The sequence below is a fragment of the Neofelis nebulosa genome, chromosome 4 (assembly GCF_028018385.1).
Source record: "Neofelis nebulosa isolate mNeoNeb1 chromosome 4, mNeoNeb1.pri, whole genome shotgun sequence".
Taxonomy (NCBI): Eukaryota; Metazoa; Chordata; class Mammalia; order Carnivora; family Felidae; genus Neofelis; species Neofelis nebulosa.
The window spans coordinates 64,091,582-64,112,108 of NC_080785.1; the positions used below are offsets into that span (position 1 = coordinate 64,091,582).

At 37.3% G+C, this 20,527-nt stretch overlaps 1 protein-coding gene across 1 annotated transcript; it reads right to left on the reverse strand.

Moving 5' to 3' along the window:
- Positions 1-274: 274 nt before the first annotated feature.
- LOC131509346 (uncharacterized) lies at positions 275-19,310 on the reverse strand. Its single transcript, XM_058724967.1, has 5 exons — positions 19,240-19,310; positions 5,487-5,945; positions 3,487-3,571; positions 1,917-2,059; positions 275-1,115 (listed from the first exon to the last, which is right to left on the reverse strand). Exons 1-5 carry the CDS (start codon positions 19,240-19,242, stop codon positions 993-995), a joined length of 813 nt encoding a protein of 270 aa, XP_058580950.1. The 5' UTR covers positions 19,243-19,310; the 3' UTR covers positions 275-992.
- Positions 19,311-20,527: the final 1,217 nt, after the last annotated feature.

Below are 20,527 nucleotides of genomic sequence, written 5' to 3' on the forward strand. Positions count from 1 at the left end.
AGGGTCTTTACCAGTAGTTTATATATACTATTTCACTTAATTCTCCTAAAACCTAAGAAAGATTGATTCAGAAATCTTAAGCAAATCATCCAAGATTATATTTATAGGTGATTTGGTTAGAATTTGAGTCCATTTTTTACTAAATCTCAAACCCAAACTCTATTCAGTCTATTAATCTGCCCTCCCACCTCTTTCCCATAGATGATATTTACAAGCTAATAAAGAGAGGTAAGGGAAGCTATAATGAGTCAGCTATAAGGTGACCACCCCCTTGTCTGCATCTGGGACAGCATATATTATTCAAATTTTACAGGTGAAGAACTGAGGTTGAGTGTGGTTGCATAATCGGTCCAAGATCATGTAGCCAGACTGGGATTCAAAGCCAGGCTTTCTGCCTTCTAAGATCATTACACTACTGCCTTAGGGTGTCATGATTTAGGTGTCCCCAGAAGCAGACGCTTAGCCAAAACTCTGGTCCTACCAGAGGTGGTCTCCAGATGAAGGTAAAATGGTGGCAAGGTAAGCACGTGGGTCAGTGAGATAGGAAGGAAGCCAACAGAGTGAAGTAGCTACGGAACAACTGGAGGTTAGCCCCCTGGAGGACGCTGGGGAGCAGCATAAAACAATCGCCTCCATTATTACCTGAGGGCTGCAGCTGGGAGATATTAACCCCCAGCACTTCTGACGGCAGCCAGGGAGAGCCTTGGGCAAGGAGGTGCAGATACTAACTATTGGCATGTTGGCAGAAATGATCTAGAATAAGAAAGCCTGAAGGGATATGGACAGACACAGTCACTGACAGTTTTCCAGGATTTCACTGAACCTAGGAGAAATAATAATTCATCTTGGATCAAGGAATTGGATTCTTTCAGACTCCACTTAAAATGGTTTAAACATCATGCAAATATTTCATTTATAGTTCTTGTGATAGAGCTTCTATGGGATAAAGAACGTATTATTGAAAGGATCATTTGAGCAGCAACTCTAACAAGTTAATGTAAGTGTTCAACAACAAAGCTTGAAGTGTTTGCCCACCTGTTCTTGCATGTTTGGGTAAACTTCTCTTCCACACGATCCATAAATGCACTGTACACATCCCGTTGCCTTCTATGTCTCTTAAGGAAGATTACACAAAGGAAGTTAGTGAAAACAAACATTTACTGACTTTAATTGTTTATCTTTTTTAAATTGCTATGTAATGATCTTTGCTTTAAAAGCTTGCTCTGTGTGCCACATGCACATCTTGCTGTTCTTGGTTGTACAGGGATACAAAGCAGCCTTACTTGTCCAGGGTGGAATTTGAGTCCCGGTAAACGTTTGTTTTCTCAACATCTTGCAATGAGTGTATGACAAAGTCTTCTTGTCAGGCCTTCTTACTTGAGTGCAATTCACTCAATGGGTTGCTCCAAATGAGGTGGGAGTAAACTTGGGGAACATTCTTCACAATGTGCAGGCCTCAATCCACCCTACCAACTATCTTTGTACTAAGAAAAGAAATCCAAAATTCTAGATATTTCCCTGTTTGCTTTTTAAGAAAAAGCAGAGATAGTTCTGCTTTACTTTACAAAACAAGAATATCTTTCACTATATACGCTAACAATAAATTAAAAATTCCTACATCAAGGTAATCATTAATAACAGTGTTGGAGACATTTCCCAACAGCTGTAGAGAAAGAGTCATGCTCATGGGGCGCCTGGGTGGCTCAGTCGGTTGAGTGTCTGACTTCGGCTCACGTCATGATCTCATGGCTCCTGAGTTCAAGCCCCACGTCGGGCTCTGTGCTGACAGCTCAGAGCCTGGAGCCTGCTTCGGATTCTGTGTCTCCCTCTCTCTCTGACCCTCCCCCGTTCATGCTCTGCCTCTCTCTGTCTCAAAAATAAATAAACATTAAAAAAAAAAAAAGAGTCATGCTCACCGTGTATGAAGCTGATTGAATGGGCCATGGGGCTTTTGGTAAAATTAGCTGTGGGTCCCAGGTGCATTCATGAGGCTTGTAAGTGATAAATCTTTCTATATTGTTCTTCTGTTTATCATCTTTCAGCGACTGGCACCCATGTACTAGAGATATGGAGACAAATGAGAAACATAACAATTACATCGGTCTTTGTTCACATCTCTCAGAATATAGTAGGAAATCAGGGCCTAGGAGCGACAAATTGATGGACAATTTATAATGCAGATCTAAATAAAATGTTGCTTATCTTGCCCACCATTTCTACAGGAATTAATGTTCTTCAAACTCTAATTCTAATCCCACCTTTTATTTCCCTGGAAATCTCTTTTTAAACTTCTCAGTAGTGCTTTGCCATTTGAATGGCATATTTTGCATTCTACCTTAAATTTTACTTACAAATTTCTTGATATCAGAATCTGGGTCTTATAAAGTTTCCTTGGCATTTTTTTCCGTAGTGACTTATATATAGTAAGGAAAGTTGACGTGTCCCATTTTAATTACACACACAGATAAGACTTTTATCAATATAATCTATGCTAAAACATGTAAATTATGTAGAAATAAATTATCTTAGCTTCATAATTGTAAAACTACTTGATTCTAGGGGTGCCTGGGTGGCTCAGTCATTAAGCGTCTGACTTCGGCTCAGGTCATGATCTCATGGTTCATGAGTTCTAGCGCCATGTCGGGCGCTGTGCTGACACCTTGGAGCCTGGAGCCTGCTTCAGATTATGTCTCTCTCTCTGCTCCTCCCCTGCTCATGCTCTGTCTCTCTCTCTCTCTCAAAAATAAATAAATATTAAAAAAATATTTTTAAATACTTGATTCCAATTTTTAAAACAAGAAAATAAAATTCAACCATTTTCCCATTACTCACAGACAACCACCATTAAGATCATATTGTTTTTTTTAACTGATATATAACTACAGTATGTAAATATAGCATGCATGTATTATCACTCTTGTCCAAATACGTAACACTGTATAATACAAGTTAACTCTAGACAAGCACTATTCACATGGCACCACAGTAATTAAGTGTGTATTTGCATGTATTTACCATGTACACGACAACATGTGCTATGTAAACATTATATATGATCGAAATATGTATGATAGATTTATTGCTCACAACAATTCCATGATAGAGATTCAGTTATTGCCATTCCCATTTATAGATGGGTAAACCAATAAATAGACAGTTTAGGTAACTTGGGGATAGTGAAGACAAGATTCAAAGCTATGCAGCTTGGTTCTTGGTCTATACTCCGAAGTACTTACTCTATTGGTTCTCTAAACAAAACACTTTGACTTAAAAACTCAATCTTCAACAGCATATTAAAAGTTGTAGATAACAAAGTAAGTGCATTGTTTCCATTAATTAAGTGGGCATTTAAAAAAATTACCATATTATTAAAGGTGATAGGTTAAAAAACCATTTTAGTGATATGTTTTTACAAGATTCAGTATTAAGATATAACGCAGAAAGTTTGTTTTTTACTGTGTTCATAACTTCATGATAATGACTTACCTGTACTTAAGTGTCTGGACTTAAATTTTAATCCAAAAGGGTCCCTTTCAAAAGTTGTCACAAAGTTTGGTAAATTATGTTGATACTAGATATGTAAAGAGAAGATTAAACATAAATACTGTTTATTACTAACATTACATTTGGAATGTGATTTTTACAAGTATTAATTATTTCACTGGTAAAATGCAATTTTGATGATTTTGTTATAGCATTTAAAACTTGTGTATGAACATCTGAAAGAATAATCCCATTCAAGATACTGTATAACCAATTCATTTTATAGTAGAACAGAGTACTTCAAATATCCTCATGTGAATAAATCAGAAATAACATTTTAAACAGCATGAAATTAAAGGAGTCTAATCGAAATTTGCATTTAATCTTAAATGCCAATAAGGTTACATGTTTTATTTCTGGAGCTAAGTGTATTTCAAGGACGTAATATTTAGCAAAGCTAAAAGAATTTGCTGAGACTGGAATAGAGTAATTACTGGTTGTTTTCAGCAAACTATACCACAAAGTACTTTTTAAAGACAGTTTAAATGAACTAATATGACCTGAAATAGCATCTGTATACTTCCAGAAGCTAAAATTAAATAAAATACCACAAACATCTCTGTTTGAAAGCTGAATCATTGTGGCATGAAAAGATGAGATCAAGCAGAAGTTAGAGTCATCCTAGTGAGTGACTCTAGGTTCTGCCCCGGGCAAATAGGAAAATATTCAAAGTCTCAACAGAAATCCTGATACAAGATTTTCACTCTTCAGTCAAATACAATTGAAGCACTGTTAGTTTAAAAAACATTATACTGACATCTGGTGGTTGCACAGTTTATATTGCACTGTCTCCAATTCACTTTTTCATAAAAACAAATTAATTCAGCGAAAATTAGAATGTCTCCCATTCCTTGAACTTTACTTATTCATGTCTTATAATTGCAACCGTAACTAGTAAAATTTTTGAATAAAGCAATGACATTTGCGATTTAACTGACTTCCTCTCATTTCCAAAAGTAATATACTCCATTTACTGCAAATAGAAAGATTTACATGCTTTAAATGAGTAAAGAATGTTATAGATCAAGGCTTCTTGAATCTTCTAGCTTTTATCCTAAGAGCTCCTAACAGTTAACATTCATTGAATGCCTCAACAGACCTCAAAGACCGTGTTGTAAGCACTTTGTGTATAATTGTCTCCTTCATTACTTAAAAGAGCCATATAATATGAAGTATTGTTATCCCATGTTATAAATAAGAGGCTTAATAACTTGTCCAAAATTATTAGAAAGTTAGAGAGCAAGGATAGATAAACTGATCCCAGAGGGCAAGTTATATTTTCTCATATTTTCCACTGGAATAAATTTATTCTTTTTTGTAGCTATTTTTCTTGTTTGTTTTATCAGTCCTATTGCTTCTCTCATTACTAAGCAAGAGTCATATTTATGTGTTAAATTATAGACCTAAGGATAAAATATATTCATATTCTAGAGGAACAACATTTTGAATCATTTGAATCTCCTTAAATATATGTTCCCCGCCATCATTTTAATTATGAATCTAATTCTTGCCCACATATTATTTAGATTATTAACCACTGGAAAGATTAATGAAAGTAATATAATACCGCCTTTGTCAATTTTTATTTGTTCATCCATTCATTCCATGAATTGATTCTATTACTTCTAGATTGTAAACTGGCAATTGAGATCTGTTCTCCAATCACATCTAAGCCCGAACTATTCTCAAAACTAAGAAAGGCCATCTACATGATAGATAAAACCACATCAGAAACATTAACCAGGGTCCTAACTCTCTCTTCTGTCACTTATTGCTGAATTTGAATTGTATTGTTTCTTGGGAAATCAAGATGCAGACTTACACATATTATATGTACATACCTTTTTGCTCATGTAATACTAGTCATAATTAAGAAATGAGTAAAAAATAATATGTATTTCTCCTTATCTTTTTTGTTTTCTTGATTCAAATGCTTTTTGTACCTGTCGAAAGTCGTGTGGTTTTGGATTGAAGTATACACCAATTGGATACTTTCCACTCTTCACAAACATTAACTTCACTTCATTTGAATCCATATGTGGGAATGTAGTTATAAACTCTGGAGATATGGGCTTCTTGGGATGACTCCTTATGCTGGGCAGGTGAAGCATTGTTTCTGGGAAATTATTTTTTTTTTCCTTCCCTTGTTTTTCCTTAATAATCCTTGATGGTTTTTCTGGAAATCTCAAAGATGTATACAGTTTGTAACTGAAATCAGGAGGCTTTATTTCCCATATGTTAACTTTCATTTCAGATTGTGGTGGTTGCAGGACTTTTTTTTCCATTTGGAGTTGAGGTCTTGGGTGCAATACTCCAAACTCTTTGTGTGTGACATCTCTGCTTCTGTTGCCTTTCTGGGAGTCAAGGTACATTAGGTGAAGAGTGTTTTCACATGTAGGAATCTGCAACAGACATACCAATGCTGAGGTTTACCACTATAACAATGGGATATTGAATATATTTTCTCCAGGCCAATGTAATTTCTGAAAGATTTATGAAACAAGAAACAAGCTCAGTAATGACGGGTGCATCAAAAAACAAATAATCTAGTGACGAAATGGGTAAAAGACATGAATAGGCACATCTCCAAAGAAGACATCCAGATGGCTAACAGACACATGAAAACATGCTCAATATCACTCATCATCAGGGAAATACAAATCAAAACTACAATGAGATACCACCTCACACCTGTCAGAATGGCTAACATGAACAACTCAGGCAACAACAGATGCTGGCGAGAATGTGGAGAAAGAGGATCTCTTTTGCACTGTTGGTGAGAATGCAAACTGGTGCAACCACTCTGGAAAACAGTATGCAGTTTCCTCAAAAAATTAAAAATAGAACTATGTTACAACCCAGCAATTGAACTACTAGGTATTTATCCAAGGGATACAAGTGTGCTGTTTCGAATGGGCACATGCACCCAAATGTTTATAGAAGTGCTAGTGAGAATAGCCAAAGTATGGAAAGAGCCCAAATGTCGTCCATCGATGGATGAATGGATAAAGAAGATATGGTATACATATACAATGGAGAATTACTCGGCAATCACAAAGAATGAAATCTTGCCATTTGCAACTACATGGATGGAACTGGAGAGTATTATGCTAAACAAAATTAGTCAGAGAAAGACAAATATCGTATGACTTCACTCATCTGAGGAATTTAAGATACAAAACACATGAACATAAGGGAAGGGAAGAAAAAATAATATAAAAACAGAGAGGAGGACAAAACATAAGAAACTCTTAAATACAGAAAACAAACAGTGTTGCTTGAGGGATTGTGGGAGGGGGAATGGGCTAAATGGGTAAGGGGCATTAAGGAATTTATTCCTCCAATCATTGTTACACTATATGCTAACTAACTTGGATGTAAATTTAAAAATTAATTACTTAATTAATAAAAAATAAATAAATGATGCGTGCATGTGTTAGAGAGGGGAGGGAAGCATCATGGCTACTGCAAACATCTATTCAGCACCCTTGTCCCAGCACTCACTGGGCTAGGGCTAGGAAACCAAAGATAATTAACTTAAAATCAATGTCCTTAAATAAATGAGAGGCTATTTGGAAGAAAGACATGAAAACAAAAAAATAAAACCTATTCATGTGATAGATATTGGAATAGTGCTGTGAGAAGCAAGGAGAATGAAGGGCTAACTCTATCAGGAAAACAGAAGTGACCTCACAGGAAGTCATTTGGACTAATCTTGAAGAATAAGTAAAAATATTCCAGGTTGTGAAGGAAGTAAACAACATTTCATCAAGGCACAGAAGGTAAAATTTGTTGTAAGCTCTTTCTGGGATACCCATGGCCACCTAAACCTCCGCAAGTGCATTGTAGCTATTGTTACTAGGCTCTGGATAGGAATGGTGGATTTGCTTTTGGCTGACCAGGGCAGGGAAAGTATTGGCACATTTCTAGGATTTAATGTGTTTGTCAATATGTTACTGGAAAATGCCAATGAATTTGAAATCTCCTTGGAAACAGGGATACATACCAATTAAATTATATTTGGTTAGGTGGAAATGATATAACAACACTGGTTCTTGGGAATGAGAAAATGAGGTGGTATGAATTTCCTTCTCTTGTGCTACAGTTTATATTGTTTGACAATAACATTAAATAGAGGATCTTTAGAGGGTTGGAGGGAAGATGGCGGCGTAGGAGGACGCTGGGCTCACCACGCGTCCTGCTGATCACTTAGATTCCACCTACACCTGCCTAAAGAACCCAGAAAACCGCCAGAGGATCAGCAGAACGGAGTCTCCGGAGCCAAGCGCAGACGAGAGGCACACGGAAGAGGGTAGGAAGGGCGGCGAGGCGGTGCGCGCTCCACGGACTGGCGGGAGGGAGCCGGGGCGGAGGGGCAGCTCGCCGGCCAAGCAGAGCCCCCGAGTCTGGCTAGCAAAAGCGGAGGGGCCGAAAGGACTGTGTTCCGACAGCAAGCGCGACTTAGCGTCTGGGAGGTCATAAGTTAACAGCTCTGCTCAGAAAGCGGGAAGGCTGGAGGACAAAGGGAGGGAGAGCTGCTGAGCCCCCGGACGGCAGAGCTCAGCTTGGCGGGGAACAAAGGCGCTCGCCAGCGCCATCTCCCCCGCCCATCCCCCAGCCTAAATCCCAAAGAGAACCAGTTCCTGCCAGGGAACTTGCTCGCTCTGCGCAAACACCCAACTCTGTGCTTCTGCAGAGCCAAACCTCCGGCAGCGGATCTGACTCCCTCCCGCTGCCACAGGGCCCCTCCTGAAGTGGATCACCTAAGGAGAAGCGAGCTAAGCCTGCCCCTCCTGCCCCCATGCACCTTGCCTACCCACCCCAGCTAATACGCCAGATCCCCAGCACCACAAGCCTGGCAGTGTGCAAGTAGCCCAGACGGGCCACGCCACCCCACAGTGAATCCCGCCCCTAGGAGAGGGGAAGAGAAGGCACACACCAGTCTGACTGTGGCCCCAGCGGTGGGCTGGGGGCAGACATCAGGTCGGACTGCGGCCCCGCCCACCAACTCCAGTTATACACCACAGCCCGGGGGAAGTGCCCTGCGGGTCCTCACCACTCCGGGGACTATCCAAAATGACCAAACGGAAGAATTCCCCTCAGAAGAATCTCCAGGAAATAACAACAGCTAATGAACTGATCAAAAAGGATTTAAATAATATAACAGAAAGTGAATTTAGAATAATAGTCATAAAATTAATCGCTGGGCTTGAAAACAGTATACAGGACAGCAGAGAATCTCTTGCCACAGAGATCAAGGGACTAAGGAACAGTCACGAGGAGCTGAAAAACGCTTTAAACGAAATGCAAAACAAAATGGAAACCACGACGGCTCGGATTGAAGAGGCAGAGGAGAGGATAGGTGAATTAAAAGATAAAGTTATGGAAAAAGAGGAAGCTGAGAGAAAGAGAGATAAAAAAATCCAGGAGTATGAGGGAAAAATTAGAGAACTAAGTGATACACTAAAAAGAAATAATATATGCATAATTGGTATCCCAGAGGAGGAAGAGAGAGGGAAAGGTGCTGAAGGGGTACTTGAAGAAATTATAGCTGAGAACTTCCCTGAACTGGGGAAGGAAAAAGGCATTGAAATCCAAGAGGCACAGAGAACTCCCTTCAGACGTAACTTGAATCGATCTTCTGCACGACATATCACAGTGAAACTGGCAAAATACAAGGATAAAGAGAAAATCCTGAAAGCAGCAAGGGATAAACGTGCCCTCACATATAAAGGGAGACCTATAAGACTCGTGACTGATCTCTCTTTTGAAACTTGGCAGGCCAGAAAGGCTTGGCACGATATCTTCAGTGTGCTAAACAGAAAAAATATGCAGCTGAGAATCCTTTATCCAGCAAGTCTGTCATTTAGAATAGAAGGAGAGATAAAGGTCTTCCCAAACAAACAAAAACTGAAGGAATTTGTCACCACGAAACCAGCCCTACAAGAGATCCTAAGGGGGATCCTGTGAGACAAAGTACCAGAGACATCACTACAAGCATAAAACATACAGACATCACAATGACTCTAAACCCGTATCTTTCTATAATAACACTGAATGTAAATGGATTAAATGCGCCAACCAAAAGACATAGGGTATCAGAATGGATAAAAAAACAAGACCCATCTATTTGCTGTCTACAAGAGACTCATTTGAGATCTGAGGACACCTTTAGATTGAGAGTGAGGGGATGGAGAACTATTTATCATGCTACTGGAAGCCAAAAGAAAGCTGGAGTAGCCATACTTATATCAGACAAACTAGACTTTAAATTAAAGGCTGTAACAAGAGATGAAGAAGGGCATTATATAATAATTACAGGGTCTATCCATCAGGAAGAGCTAACAATTATAAATGTCTATGCGCCAAATACCAGAGCCCCCAGATATATAAAACAATTACTCATAAACATAAGCAACCTTATTGACAAGAATGTGGTCATTGCAGGGGACTTTAACACCCCACTTACAGAAATGGATAGATCATCTAGACACACAGTCAATAAAGAAACAAGGGCCCTGAATGATACATTGGATCAGATGGACTTGACAGATATATTTAGAACTCTGCATCCCAAAGCAACAGAATATACTTTCTTCTCGAGTGCACATGGAACATTCTCCAAGATAGATCATATACTGGGTCACAAAACAGCCCTTCATAAGTTTACAAGAATTGAAATTATACCATGCATACTTTCAGACCACAATGCTATGAAGCTTGAAATCAACCACAGGAAAAAGTCTGGAAAACCTCCAAAAGCATGGAGGTTAAAGAACACCCTACTAATGAATGAGTGGGTCAACCAGGAAATTAGAGAAGAAATTTAAAAATATATGGAAACAAACGAAAATGAAAATACAACAATCCAAACGCTTTGGGACGCAGCGAAGGCAGTCCTGAGAGGAAAATACATTGCAATCCAGGCCTATCTCAAGAAACAAGAAAAATCCCAAATACAAAATCTAACAGCACACCTAAAGGAAATAGAAGCAGAACAGCAAGGGCAGCCTAAACCCAGCAGAAGAAGAGAAATAATAAAGATCAGAGCAGAAATAAACAATATAGAATCTAAAAAAACTGTAGAGCAGATTAACGAAACCAAGAGTTAGTTTTTTGAAAAAATAAACAAAATTGACAAACCTCTAGCCAGGCTTCTCAAAAAGAAAAGGGAGATGACCCAAATAGATCAAATCATGAATGAAAATGGAATTATTACAACCAATCCCTCAGAGATACAAACAATTATCAGGGAATACTATGAAAAATTATATGCCAACAAATTGGACAACCTTGAAGAAATGGACAAATTCCTAAACACCCACACTCTTCCAAAACTCAATCAGGAGGAAATAGAAAGCTTGAACAGACCCATAACCAGCGAAGAAATTGAATCGGTTATCAAAAATCTCCCAACAAATAAGAGTCCAGGACCAGATGGCTTCCCAGGGGAGTTCTACCAGACGTTTAAAGCAGAGATAATACCTATCCTTCTCAAGCTATTCCAAGAAATAGAAAGGGAAGGAAAACTTCCAGACTCATTCTATGAAGCCAGTATTACTTTGATTCCTAAACCAGACAGAGACCCAGAAAAAAAAGAGAACTACAGGCCAGTATCTCTGACGAATATGGATGCAAAAATTCTCAATAAGATACTAGCAAATCGAATTCAACAGCATATAAAAAGAATTATTCACCATGATCAAGTGGGATTCATTCCTGGGATGCAGGGCTGGTTCAACATTCGCAAATCGATCAACGTGATACATCACATTAACAAAAAAAAAGAGAAGAACCATATGATCCTGTCAATTGATGCAGAAAAGGCCTTTGACAAAATCCAGCACCCTTTCTTAATAAAAACCCTTGAGAAAGTCGGGATAGAAGGAACATACTTAAACATCATAAAAGCCATTTATGAAAAGCCCACAGCTAACATCATCCTCAACGGGGAAAAACTGAGAGCTTTTTCCCTGAGATCAGGAACACGACAGGGATGCCCACTCTCACCGCTGTTGTTTAACATAGTGCTGGAAGTTCTAGAGTCACCAATCAGACAACAAAAGGAAATCAAAGGCTTCAAAATTGGCAAAGATGAAGTCAAGCTTTCGCTTTTTGCAGATGACATGATATTATACATGGAAAATCTGATAGACTCCACCAAAAGTCTGCTAGAACTGATACATGAATTCAGCAAAGTTGCAGGATACAAAATCAATGTACAGAAATCAGTTGCATTCTTATACACTAACAATGAAGCAACAGAAAGACAAATAAAGAAACGGATCCCATTCACAATTGCACCAAGAAGCATAAAATACCTAGGAATAAATCTAACCAAAGATGTAAAAGATCTGTATGCTGAAAACTATAGAAAGCTTATGCAGGTAATTGAAGAAGATATAAAGAAATGGAAAGACATTCCCTGCTCATGGATTGGAAGAATAAATATTGTCAAAATGTCAATACTACCCAAAGCTATCTACACATTCAATGCAATCCCAATCAAAATTGCACCAGCATTCTTCTCGAAACTAGAACAAGCAATCCTAAAATTCATATGGAACCACAAAAGGCCCCGAATAGCCAAAGTAATTTTGAAGAAGAAGACCAAAGCAGGAGGCATCACAATCCCAGACTTTAGCCTCTACTACAAAGCTGTCATCATCAAGACAGCATGGAATTGGCATAAAAACAGACACATAGACCAATGGAATCGAATAGAAACCCCAGAACTAGACCCACAAACGTATGGCCAACTCATCTTTGACAAAGCAGGAAAGAACATCCAATGGAAAAAAGACAGTCTCTTTAACAAATGGTGCTGGGAGAACTGGACAGCAACATGCAGAAGGTTGAAACTAGACCACTTTCTCACACCATTCACAAAAATAAACTCAAAATGGATAAAGGACCTGAATGTGAGACAGGAAACCATCAAAACCTTAGAGGAGAAAGCAGGAAAAGACCTCTCTGACCTCAGCCGTAGCAATCTCTTACTCGGCACATCCCCAAAGGCAAGGGAATTAAAAGCAAAAGTGAATTACTGGGACCTTATGAAGATAAAAAGCTTCTGCACAGCAAAGGAAACAACCAACAAAACTAAAAGGCAACCAATGGAATGGAAAAAGATATTTGCAAATGACATATCGGACAAAGGGCTAGTATCCAAAATCTATAAAGAGCTCATCAAACTCCACACCCGAAAAACAAATAACCCAGTGAAGAAATGGGCAGAAAACATGAATAGACACTTCTCTAAAGAAGACATCCGGATGGCCAACAGGCACATGAAAAGATGTTCAACGTCGCTCCTTATCAGGGAAATACAAATCAAAACCACACTCAGATATCAACTCACGCCAGTCATAGTGGCCAAAATGAAGAAATCAGGAGACTATAGATGCTGGAGAGGATGTGGAGAAACAGGAACCCTCTTGCACTGTTGGTGGGAATGCAAATTGGTGCAGCCGCTCTGGAAAGCAGTGTGGAGGTTCCTCAGAAAATTAAAAATAGACCTACCCTATGACCCAGCAATAGCACTGCTAGGAATTTGCCCAAGGGATACAGGAGTACTGATGCATAGGGGCACTTGTACCCCAATGTTTATAGCAGCACTCTCAACAATAGCCAAATTATGGAAAGAGCCTAAATGTCCATCAACTGATGAATGGATAAAGAAATTGTGGTTTATATACACAATGGAATACTACGTGGCAATGAGAAAAAATGAAATATGGCCTTTTGTAGCAATGTGGATGGAACTGAAGAGTGTGATGCTAAGTGAAATAAGCCATACAGAGAAAGACAGATACCATATGGTTTCACTCTTATGTGGATCCTGAGAAACTTAACAGAAACCCATGGGGGAGGGGAAGAAAAAAAAAAAAGAGGTTAGAGTGGGAGAAAGCCAAAGCATAAGAGACTGTTAAAAACTGAGAACAAACCGAGGGTTGATGGGGGGTGGGAGGGAGGGGAGGGTGGGTGATGGGTATTGAGGAGGGCACCTTTTGGGATGAGCACTGGGTGTTGTATGGAAACCAATTTGACAGTAAATTTCATATATTAAAAAATAAAAAAAATAAAAAAATAGAGGATCTTTAGAATTCTAAATGCTAATGTGCAGTAAGATAAAGTTGTAAATGAAGAGAAATTAACTTTAAGATACATTGAACATGTCAACTTTTACAAATTAATAATAAATATTCTGTAAAATAAAATGATGAATTGCTTTTCAAATTCTAACATAAATATTTTTATTTTTTAAAATGACTGGCACATTGAGAGAAAAGCAAGAAGCACAATGTGGCAGGAATTTAGCCTACGTATGTGAGGAGACAGTGGAAAATAGTATGATATAGAAAGCTGGAAAAATCATGTGGGGGGTACCTGGGTGGCTCAGATGGCTAAGCTTTCAACTTTTGGTTTCAGCTCAAGTGATGATCTCATAGTTTGTGGGTTCCAGCCCCACATCAGGCTCTGCACTGGCAGCACGGGGTCTGCTTGGGATTCTTTCTCTCCCTCTCTCTGTCTTTTCCCTGCTCTCTCTCTTTCCCTCTCTCTCCTTCAAAATAAATACATAAAAACATGAAAAAGTTTTAAAAAGAAAAATCATTTGGGGTTATTTTAGCAAAGGTCTCTCATGTCACAATAAGAAATTCGAACATATCAATGATAATGGAAAATTACTTAATCAGGGTGAGAAATGTAAAAGAAGGAACAGTACATAGAAACAGATCATCATAATAAATAGATTTAAATAAAATATACATGCATTATATAACAGTAATTATAGACCTGTGGCTAAGTCAACTTATCTGCAATATTGCTATATAACAAACTATCACAAACTCAGGGACTTAAAGTAAAAAAATCTTTTCTTTTTTGCCAGAGGATATGGGAAGAGAGAATTGAGATTGACTTCCAACAGGTACAAGATTTTTTGTGGGGGGAGACGGACATGTTCTGGAATTAGAGAGTAATGATGGTTTCACAAGGTTGTGAATATACTAAAAACCACTAAATTGTACACTTCAGATTGGTAAGTAGTGAATTTTATCTCAATTAGAAAAAGTCAAATTTACTATTAAACCAGGTTGAATAAAATTTTAATATACACAAAAGAAACTTTTACCAAAAAAAAAAAAAAAAAAAAAAGACCACAGGTGTTACCTAAGTGAGTCTAGTTAAATTTTGAAAGCAAACTATTTATCTGATAAGGGATTAAAATCCAAAATATGTAAGGAACTCCTACACTTCAATACCAATAAAAACAAATAATCTGATTAAAAATTGAGCTAAATACTTGAAGAGACATTTCTCCAAAGAAGTTATACAAATGGCAAACAGGCACAGAAAAAGATTCTCAATATCATTAATCATTAGGGAAATGCAAGTCAAACCACAGGATAACATCTCACACATGTTAGTATGTCTATAATAACAATTATAAAAAGGCATTGTGTTGATATGGAGACATTGGAACACGTTTACACTATTGGTGACAATGCAAAATGGTGTGGCCACTATGGAGAACAGTGTGAAGGCTCCTCAAAAAATTCAAAACAGAAATGCCAATGATCCAGTAATGACACTTCTGGGTGTCTACCCAAAAGAATTAAAATCAAGATCTCAAAGAGATATCTGCACTCTCATGTTTATTGCAGTGTTATTCACAATAGTTAAGATATGGAAGCAATCCAGAAGTCCACTGATGGATGAATGAATATCTCTATCCATGTGGTTCATACACAAAATGGAATATTATGCAGCTTTAAAAAGATGGCAATACTGCCATATGCAACAACGTGGGTGAACTTGGAGGACGTTATGCTATGTGACATATGCCAGTCACAGAAGGACAAATATCGGATGATTCCATTTGCATGAGAAATCTAAAAAAGTCAAACCAGAAACAGAAAGTAGACTGGTGATTGCCAGGATCTGGGCGGGTTGGGGGGGTGGGGAGGTGAAATGGAGAAATGCTGTTCAACAGGTATAAAGTTTCAGTTATGCAAGATGAGTAAATTCTGGAGATATAGTGCACAGCATTTTGCCTAGAGTAACAACACTGTATTATGCACTTAAAAAATTGTTGGGGCACCTGGGTGGCTCAGTCAGTTAAAGCATCAGACTCTTGATTTCGGCTCAGGTCTTGATCTCATAGTTCATGAGTTCGAGCCGGCGTTGGGCTCTGTGCTGACAGTGCAAAGCCTGCTTGGGATTTTCTCTCTCCCTCTCTCTTCCCCTCTCCTATCACTCTCACTCTTCCTCTCTCTCAAAATAACTAAATACACTTAAAAAAATAAAAAATAAAAAAATTGTTAAGATGGTATATCTCATTTTAATTGTTCTTACTACAATCAAAAAATAACTGAACAGAAACAAACAAAAAAAAAGAGGGAGAATAATGTTCATTACCTGAGTAAGAAAGTTACAAGTTCCCCAAATACTCAAAACATGTTTTGTTCTGTTGATAAATAATACAGTGAAAATAAAGCAAATTTTATAAATAGGGAGCCTCTTAACATTCTCTATAAAATTATTGTAAAATAAATTAAACTTAAATTATCAAAATACCACATTAATTAATCAAGTGTGTGGAAATAAGGATGTAGGAATATTATTCTCTGAGCAATGCCTAAAATATAAAGGGTAGTAAAATTTAAAAAAAACTGTAGTATCATGCTTTTGTGTTATACTGTAAACAATAGGAATGTCTGCATAGAATTTTAAAAGATTTGTAAATAAAATACATTTAAAAAGAGGTGGAGGTGAGTTTGAAGGTTGACTGTCCCCGTTCAAGAATCTTTTGGAGAGAAGAGTACTCTGGTCCACACTTGAAATTTTTATTTCTGTTATCACAGCTCTCTATACTTAGGAGATTGATATGCATGATTTCTCATAAGCTGGGCTCTTTAACATAAAAACCACTTAATTAATTCTCCTTATTCAGATTTTATTTTCACCAAATCACCGTTAGATTGTAGTTTGACTTCACATGTACAGTAATCTACTGGAAGATAATGAGCTACAAAGAAAATATGAGTTATTTGGTTTATTTTTCAGGGAGTTTAATCAGCTTACATGTTTGGTGTTTATGTTGGACTCTTCTGAAGTCACTAAAGTTGATGAAAATCAAGTCCTTACCAGTCAAATGGTTGATTTGTTCCAGGTACATGGCTTTTTTTTTTTTTTAATTACACTCTTGCCTCACTCATGACCCTACAAATTTCTGTAAAAATATGTATTTGAACTTCTAAGGAGCACTGAAGCCTTAGCCTTGGAGAAAATGGTGCATGTAGCTATCTCTTACAGGGCTCGGAATTCTGGCTGCACAAGGGAACTGATTCATAATCAGGGTTTTGTAACCTGTTGGAATGAAAAGACATTGAGGTTGAGGATGTCAATGAGTGAGATAGGGAATTTATCTCACCAGGACACACAGTTGGAAAGATATTGATGCCAGGACAATCATAAACTGGAAGAATAAAAATAGGTCAAGACCCTGGAAATCTAATTGATTTAAAAAAAAAAAAGTATCTTGGCAGTAAGAAAGCTCAACAGCCATCAAAATAAGAGGCTGTGGTTGGGGAATGTAGTGCTGATCTAGATCTCTTTTTGACTAGGTAGCTGGGAGTAGACGCGCTCATCAGTCACCTTGTTGCCGCTGATAATGTGCCTCTGTCTCTATATGTCTCCGGGCTTCCTGACTACCAGAAAATTGTTATTCATCATATTTTAAATGGTAATAAATTCCGTCCAGTTTTTACCATACTTCATTTTGTCTTGTATTTATTTATTTAGTATTAAATACTATTCATTTGAATAATATGTATACAACATTAGGCTTTTATAGTACACAATTCATGTATTAGCATGTATCGTTTTAGACCCTAGGTATGCCAGAAGAAGGAAATCATCTGGAGATCTAGTCAAATGATTGAAGCCTGAGATGGTGATATCACATCATCACACTTACTTTAAGTGGAAAAGAAAAACAACAACTATAACTTAGAGAAATATAAAGTTATGAGATGTGTGGTTGAGGAATTCTGAAAAAATAAACTAGCAATATTCTTATTCAGTCAAATGTTTGATGGTAAATGTTGATATTACAGAATCTATATTTTGGACAAGATGTCTCACTGAAAATAAACGAATAGCTTAATTGAATTTAGTAAGCACAGTTACTGTTCATCTATAAATTATTCTTATCTATGAAGGACCAGTTTAAATGCCATTTCCAATAAAAGCATTCCCAGATCCCCCTATAGGATTCATCCCTCCTTCTGAAGAGCAATGGAGCTTGAAACTGCATTTTTCCTTGTATCTTGTATTAAAATTAATTACTTACAATATCTGCCTCCAGAGGCACCTGCGTGGCTCAGTCAATTAAGTGTCTGATTCTTGGGGCGCCTGGGTGGCGCAGTCGGTTAAGCGTCCGACTTCAGCCAGGTCGCGATCTCACGGTCCGTGAGTTCGAGCCCCGCGTCAGGCTCTGGGCTGATGGCTCAGAGCCTGGAGCCTGTTTCCGATTCTGTGTCTCCCTCTCTCTCTGCCCCTCCCCCGTTCATGCTCTGTCTCTCTCTGTCCCAAAAATAAATAAACATTAAAAAAAAAAAAAAAAAAAATTAAGTGTCTGATTCTTAATCTCAGCTCAGGTCATGATCTGACTGTTCTGTTCATGGGGTCGAGTCCTGCTGTCAGTACAGAGCCTGCTTGGGATTCTCTCTCTTCCTCTTTCTCTGTCCCTCTCCCATTCATGCTCGCTCTTGCTCTCTCTCGGTCTCTCTCAAAATAAATAAATAAATAAATAAACCTAAAAAAAGACCCAAAAAACAAAATCTGCCTCAAAATTAGATTATGAAAGTGTTGAGACAAGGATTTCTAGGTTCACAAATCCTACATAGGGTTCAGCACATGTTGAGTTGAGCCATGTGAAATTGCTGTTATTCAACAATTTTTCAATCTTACAAAAATGCAAATTTTATGTGGTCCAATGATAAGAAGAATAATAGGTACTCTGTGTTAGCCAAAATCTGAAAATTGTGGATTCCGTTTTGAAAACTGTATCTAAAACCCCGAATATCTAATCATAACTTTTTCCTAATAATGTAAAACTTGTTAATAGTAATGGCAATATAAAATATAAACTTTCATTTAAATTTATCCCTGAAATATTTTCAACTGGAGAGTCACAAAATATTTTTATCTGTTTTTAATGAGCTGCTAATTAAAAAGAAATACATTTCTTTGGTTAGCAAATGTATGGAAATGCAATCTTCTTTTGCTTACATACCTGAATTTAATTTTGTAATATTAAGTATTTGAGGTAATAGATAAATAAATAGATTGATCTAGATATATATCTGACACATAAATGCTGCCAACATACAAAAAAGCATTGTAAAATAGTGTGCTATTAAGAGCACAGGGAACCACAAATTTGTGCATATTTATAAATTCATTAAAAAAATTCAGCACTTTCTTCCTGCTTGGCTTTCTCCTTCTTACTGTATTTTTCATAATTTCTCTTCTACAATGTTATATATAAAGAAATTGTTTCTTTCATAAATAAATTCATCTATCTCATATAAAATACATATATTTCAAAGAGCTAGTCAAATTGACAAACTAGAGTAAAAATAAATACAAAGCAGGAGCATTCATTAGAAAATCAACAACTTCACTCACCATTTGAAACTGAGAGTTTTTTGTAAAAATTTCTAGGGCAGTATGTCTCACAAATCTTTTCTGCAAAGCCAAGCAAGACTAAACAAACACATAGTTTATAAGGGAAACTAGCCTTTGCTTTACAAAAGAACCCGAAGTGTGTTTAAGTTTTAACCATCTGGGTTGCTAAGAAACTGAATTAATTTCCTAAAGGACTCAAGTCAGAGTAGGAAAAAAAAGTGAAAGTGGGACCTCTAATTGTTGTCTAAAACCTAGCAACAAGGCAACAACTCCCTTGCTCTTTTTTGAAAGGCTGGAAAATCAGCATATTTGGAAGCCCAATACTTAGTAAATATTGAGAGAGGAGAGAGACAAATTAATTGCACTCCAGTGCAGTTTACTAAATAATACGTCTTTACAATTCACCTTTTGTTATTTGTTTAGTAATCTGTTTTATAAGTCAACGTGAGTTTGACACTTGATACAAACACGATTTGAGCAGTTGTTTCAACTCTCTTATTAGCTTGGGCTTAAGAGGGTTCCAGTTAATCTCCTCAATGTTCATTTATAAGGCAAAGATTAGAAGTTCTTCCTAACTCATGACCTAACCTACTGATTTCTGTGAAATAATTTATGGAGAAAGCTGTTTTTATTAATCAAATCCTATACTTAATGGTAATAAATGTCCGGGGAAATTTGAAAAAAAATGTTATAGAAAAATTTAAAACATGTACAGAAGTAGACAATTGTGTAATGAATCACCATGGAACCATAAGTCAGCTTTAAAAAGTTTCAATTTATAGCCCAAACTGATTCACATATAGCTCCAATGTATCTCCTTCCATTCTGCATATTAATTTGATGTATTGCATCATTTTATCAGTGATTACATTGGAATGTTCACTCTAAAAGATAAAATGTGATTTTATTTTTAAAGCGTAAGCCCAGCACCACTACAATATCCAAAAATATGAATAACAATTAGGGGCGCCTGGGTGGCGCAGTCGGTTAAGCGTCCGACTTCAGCCAGGTCACGATCTCGCGGTCCGTGAGTTCGAGCCCCGCGTCAGGCTCTGGGCTGATGGCTCGGAGCCTGGAGCCTGTTTCCGATTCTGTGTCTCCCTCTCTCTCTGCCCCTCCCCCGTTCATGCTCTGTCTCTCTCTATCCAAAAATAAATAAAAAAAAAAAATAAAAAAAAAATAAAAAAAAACGTTGAAAAAAAAAAAACAAAAATATGAATAACAATTCACTGATATTGAGTATCTAGGCAAAATTCAAGTTTCCAATTAGCTTATAATTTTATTTTTA

Bases quoted from the DNA above. Each gene is read 5' to 3' on its own strand.
- LOC131509346 (XM_058724967.1), bottom strand. The intron at 2,060-3,486 runs GTAAGTCATTAT...CCATATCTCTAG, and splicing joins GTCCAGACACTTAAGTACAG to TACATGGGTGCCAGTCGCTG. The intron at 1,116-1,916 runs GTGAGCATGACT...ATCTTCCTTAAG, and splicing joins TTCAATCAGCTTCATACACG to AGACATAGAAGGCAACGGGA.